Below are 5,406 nucleotides of genomic sequence, written 5' to 3'. Positions count from 1 at the left end.
TGGGGCAAAAGTAGTTTTCCTAATTTTCATGGTATAGTTGGAGGCTGTTTCATGTGCTCATGGGTTCTTTACTATGGATGGAGAGGCTCTTTTGAAGATGTTAGATGATAGAATTGGTTTTTATGAAGGGTATTTTTGCACAGTGTTGAACTAAGAAACAGACTGAAGGCTTTGTAAAGTGATATACCAGTTACAAGGGTTATTTATTTATTTATCTATCAATATGTTTATTTAGTTTTCATATTTTGAGACAGGGTTTTTCTGTGTAGCCCTGGCTGTCCTGGAACTCTGTAGACCAGGCTGGCCTCAAATGCACAGACATCTGCCTACAAGGGCTGTTTAAATAATAACTTGCAGAAGATCTTCTTGTATTAGAGAAGATATGACATACCCAAGCTAAAAGGGTATCAATGAAATGAGAATGTAAATTAGGGAGAAAAGCAATTCTCTATTGCCCCCAGAAGCAAGATAGTAAGGCAGATGTTGATATGGAAGCTTGTTTGGAGAGAGATGGCTCTCATGAAAAAGACACTCTCTGTTTGCTAATCGTGTATTATACAAATGCTAAGATACTACATAGCCTCAGATGATTTTGATGGTTTGGTGATCCAACATTACCATGAATATATCAAATTTATTATGTACAAAGTCACTCTAACATTACACTGTTATGTGGGAGGCTTCAACATAGCATGTCAAATATGTTAATTAATTTAATACAGTTTTAATCAATCCTTGGGTGTATAGTACTGTTATATTCGATAGTGATAGGTTTTTGGTTCCTAACTTGTCAGTATATACAATCTGAGCACCAATAATTTGAACTGATATTATAATTTTTCAGTCCAAGATGACAATTTTGTCCATACAATGAGAGCCAGAAATAGCAGGCATGTAAGCACATGTAAGATCAGAGGAGTGTCCAAATCTAATAAGTATTTATTGAGGTCGGCTTTGTGTTCACCATTGCTCAGACCCTGTGAGAGAATACAAACAATTTCAGAGACTGGGCACCCATTTCACAGAGTGAGCATTCAGCTGGAATTTTCCCTTACTCCACAGTGAGAGAATAATGGAAGCAGTTTCTGTCAGACATGCTCTGGGTTCGTAGAGTTCCTTGTACTAGCTGTGTCTTGTTAGATGTTGATCAAGCAGTTTGGAAGAGAAAAGGTCATGTTCTCTACCTGATGTCTGGCTTCTTTCTCCTTTGAAGCTGCACCTCCAAAGAAGGGACAGTCCATTTCAAGTATTACTGCGAAGAGATTCCTACAGTACTTGATGTGAGTTAATGCAGAAGCCACAGAGCATGATGTCACACTTGGATTCAAGTGAACAGTGAGCACCATTCTCAACCTCAACACTCCCACCAGTTCACACCCCAGATGCCATACCAAAGCCACCACTTGCTTCCAAGAAACATCATCTCATCTTCTAACTCCAGTTACCTAACCATATCTCCCTGGATAGACTGTAAGGCCAAAGACCCATTTCCCTCTATTAATAAACAGAAGAGATATCAAGTCCTAAGGCAGAAATAAATACTGAAAGCAATGTCAGTGAAGATGCCCACTCAAGGCTGATGCTCTTTGGACAACTTTTACTGAACAGATCATAGGTTTGATAGCTAATGACATGTGTATAATCTCATACTTTGTGTACTTGAAGTTAGCATTTGCATACAGTAAGATGACAAGTGCTTTTCTAAAATGAAGTCTGAGCATCATCACTGTTTTGGAATCCTGCATTGCTTTCTCCTTTGCCAATGTCCATCGAGTCATAAGGATTCTCTTCTCTTTTTGTTTCATTTTTCCTGTCAAATAAAACAAAGTTGCCTTAATAAAGTTATGTTAGAAAGACACACGGACCCAAGGGATGACTATCAAAAAGTCTGATGGCACCCTGTGCTAAGGATGCTGAGTTGTAGAAAACAGGAACTTTCATAAGCTGGTGCTATGTGTATACATTAATTCTGCCCCTATGAGAAGAGTTCAGAAATATTGATTAAAATTAGAAGTTCGTGGTGATTTTAACCCAGCCTTTCACCTGCTTGGATTTATCTTGTACCTACATTAGCATGCACAGAAAATTGCCTATTTGAAATCATTGCATTCTTTAATAGGCAAAAACATTTGGTAACCATAGGAGTAGCCATTGCTACAAACTGGGAAACTACATTGCCAGGCAAAAGGAAGTGCTTTACACCTCCAATCTGAAAGAATCTCTAAAATATATTGCTTGTGAAATTTTTTTTTATTGTGGAAATACCTCTAAACATACTAGGTAGTAAAAAAATGTAGTCCATAGTTCATATATACTAAAAACTGACAATTTTGGTTAAAAGGAAACTCAGAAACAAAGAATGGCAAAGGAACTCTATGACTCCCTTGTATTTTTGAAAATTGTAACCATGTTGATTGCACTACCTAGAAAGTGTTTTGAGCACACCTGTGTACATGTGCACATGTGCATGTGTGTAAGTGTGTATGCTACATTGCACATGTGCAGATCAGACAACAACCTCCAGAGTTGATTCTCAACACCCATGTGATTAAGATAGGATCTGTTTGATGTCTCTGCTATGTACACCAGGCTAAGTGGCCTACAAACTTCTGGGGACTTTCCTGCCTCTGCCTTCCATCACCCTGGAGAAGTGCTAGGATTATAGATGCTTGCATCCTGTATCTGGTTTGCATATGGGTTATGTGGATTCAAACTCAGGTAATCATACTTGTGTGGCAGGTGATTTTACCCATCTCCACAGCCTCGGTTTTTCAAATGAAGTTATTTGGTAGAATAGAGAGATCTCTATAGTAAAGAAAATTAAATTAAATAGACTAATTTGGTTAAAGATTCAACTGAGAGTATGTTTAAACAACTGGAAACATGCATACAATGTTGTCAGGGTGATACAAAATACTAACTTATTTGAGAAGTCCAACAAGAGTCAATACCTTCTCAAATCAGGAGCTAAAAGTCAGGTCTCTTGTGATTAAAGCCCTCAATCAACTCAGCTCTAGAACAAATTAAAAGGTGCCTGCCCATGAACTCAAATGATGAATTTGAGTTTCCCAAAGAGGAATGAAAGTAGCTAAAGAGTAGTACTTTGAAGTACATCTTATGGCTCATTGTTAGGTGGCATTATACTTTGCGCCCCATGTCATGTCTGTAGATGAAGCAAGATTCATCAATGAGAACAATGCCTTACTGAGTTCACAATCTGGATACAACACTGTGGATAGAATGCATTTGACTACAGCATCCCAATAAACCTCAAGCTAGACATCTAATATGTGAGCTTGCTAGGGAGGTAAAGTACTACTAACATCTCCCACGATTCTAAAGGATATATCAGAATACTTAGGTAGATAAATGTTCAAGTAAGTAATTGGCCTGTGTGTATACAGTGCTATTTGTTGCAAATTTTCCAATTCATGCATTCTAAAAGGTCAGATACATCTAGGAAAATGTACTCACTTCTTTCGACCTTTGATCCCAGTGATGATCAGGATGATGATGCCAACCACTACCAGTCCCATCACAACACCAAAAATAATCAGCCATATGGTGACAGGAGGCTGGTAAGGTGGCTCAAGTGTTGGATTAATCCCCAGAAACTCCAGACTGTTATCATCCAGGCCGAAGACATCATTGATACGGCCCCGAGACATACTATTTGCAAAAGAGAATGCAGTAAAGGGGATGCTTAGACCAAATAAAATTCTGCACCATTATTTTCTCCTTATATCAGGGTTCCCAAAGAGATTTAATAAGCCTTGTCATAAGAATATACAACTAGAACTTTGTGCAGTGGCACATGCCTGTAAAAGCCAGTGCTTCAGGAAAAGGACTACACAAATTTGAAGTCAATCAGCTCTGGATAGCAAGATCCAGGGTAGTCAGGGTAACACAGCAAGACAGTCTTTTTTAAAGCCACAAAAATGTACACCTAAAATAATGATACAATTGAAGTAGATAGAGTCAATGGAGAGATACAAAGTTTTAACAGTTAACGAGTCTTTCATACCTGGTAACCTGAATTAGATCTATCAACAGCCTCATTTGAAGTTTGAGTTAGAAATTTATAAAGGGAATAAGGGGAGCTAGCCTAGAGATATGGCTCAGTGGTTAAGAGTTTTTGTATTGCTCTTTCAGAGGACCTGGGTTTGGTACCCACATTGGGCAGCTCACAAAAGTGCCTGTAACTCCAGCCCCAAGGAATCCAAAACCCTCTTTTTGCCTCCACAGGCACTGCACACATGCAGTTCACATACAGACACATAGGTGCACACACTCAAACATTAAGAGAATAAAGTTATTATACAAATTAATAGGTTTCATTATAAAAAGAACATTTTAGAATGAAAAAATAGCTTACTACTTATCATGTATAGGTACTGCATTTTAAAAGTAAAGTTACCATATTCAGCAAGAATTTCTCAGCCTTCATCATACATCTAAAGTAAGTACAGAGAACCAAGCTGTGGTGGCACATGCCTTTAGTCTCAATACTCAGGAAGCAGAGGCAGATGGATCACTGTGAGTTTGAGACCTGCCTGGTCTACAGAGTGAGTTCCAGGACAGCCAAGGCTACACAGAGAAACCCTGTCTCAAAAAGTCTCAAACAATCAATTATTTTATTAAAATGACATTACATCAAACAATAGAAAAGCATAATTGACTATCCCTCTTTTATAAATGAATCAAATCCTACACCCAAATCGCTGAAGGAGTTGTCCAAATAAATGGTACTGACATTTGGAAGCAGCATTGCAGCAGAACATGGGAAAGAGACCTCTACATTTCTCAAGCACTGAGATGATAAGTAGCTGAAGTTGACGAAGTAGAAAGGATGAAGATCATTGATAACAAAAACAGTGTAATGGAGTAACATTTTGGTTCATAGACTAAAATGTCTGTCACCATAGCTTCATATTAATGGGTATAACTTGGGTGACAAGGTCAGATTCCATCAGAGAGGACAAGCAGCCAAAACAGAGTTAGCCAGAAGCCCCCGACTACCTCAAGAGTTTCTCAAGTCATTTTTTTAGGAGTCATATCTAGAAAAGAAAGTTTGAGATTTCCCATAGCTCATATCTCCGAATCCAGAAAGAGAAGGGGCTTTCACGACAGTCTCAGCCAGCAATTTGTCTAAGGCTGATACTAGCCTTTTTGGAGGAAGACAATGAACCTTTGAGCATGATTCACACACCTCAATCAGGCCAAATTTTCTAGGCACACCCTATTCTCCAGGTCTGAGATCTGATCTGAAGGGTAAATAGAATCCTGGTATAGCTCAATAGTGCCACCTAGTGAGGTGCCAGGGACAGGAAACTTAGTAAGCATTTTGTTTGCTTGTATCCCTTCCTTCCTTCCTTCCTTCCTTCCTTCCTCCCTCCCTTCCTTCCT

At 38.7% G+C, this 5,406-nt stretch overlaps 1 protein-coding gene across 1 annotated transcript in view; it reads right to left on the bottom strand.

Moving 5' to 3' along the window:
- Positions 1 to 620: 620 nt before the first annotated feature.
- The window catches only part of Ace2 (angiotensin I converting enzyme 2), a 51,426-nt gene continuing 46,640 nt past the window's right edge, over positions 621 to 5,406 (bottom strand). The window contains exons 18-19 of the mRNA XM_031370882.1: positions 3,475 to 3,669; positions 621 to 1,810 (exon numbers count right to left, since the gene is read on the bottom strand). Coding sequence (XP_031226742.1) covers positions 1,702 to 1,810; positions 3,475 to 3,669 — 304 coding nt within the window. The 3' untranslated portion in view covers positions 621 to 1,701. The remainder of the gene's footprint in view (positions 1,811 to 3,474; positions 3,670 to 5,406) is intronic.

This window comes from Mastomys coucha, chromosome X, assembly GCF_008632895.1.
Source record: "Mastomys coucha isolate ucsf_1 chromosome X, UCSF_Mcou_1, whole genome shotgun sequence".
NCBI classification, from domain to species: Eukaryota; Metazoa; Chordata; class Mammalia; order Rodentia; family Muridae; genus Mastomys; species Mastomys coucha.
This window is presented reverse-complemented; position numbering and strand designations above follow the sequence as displayed.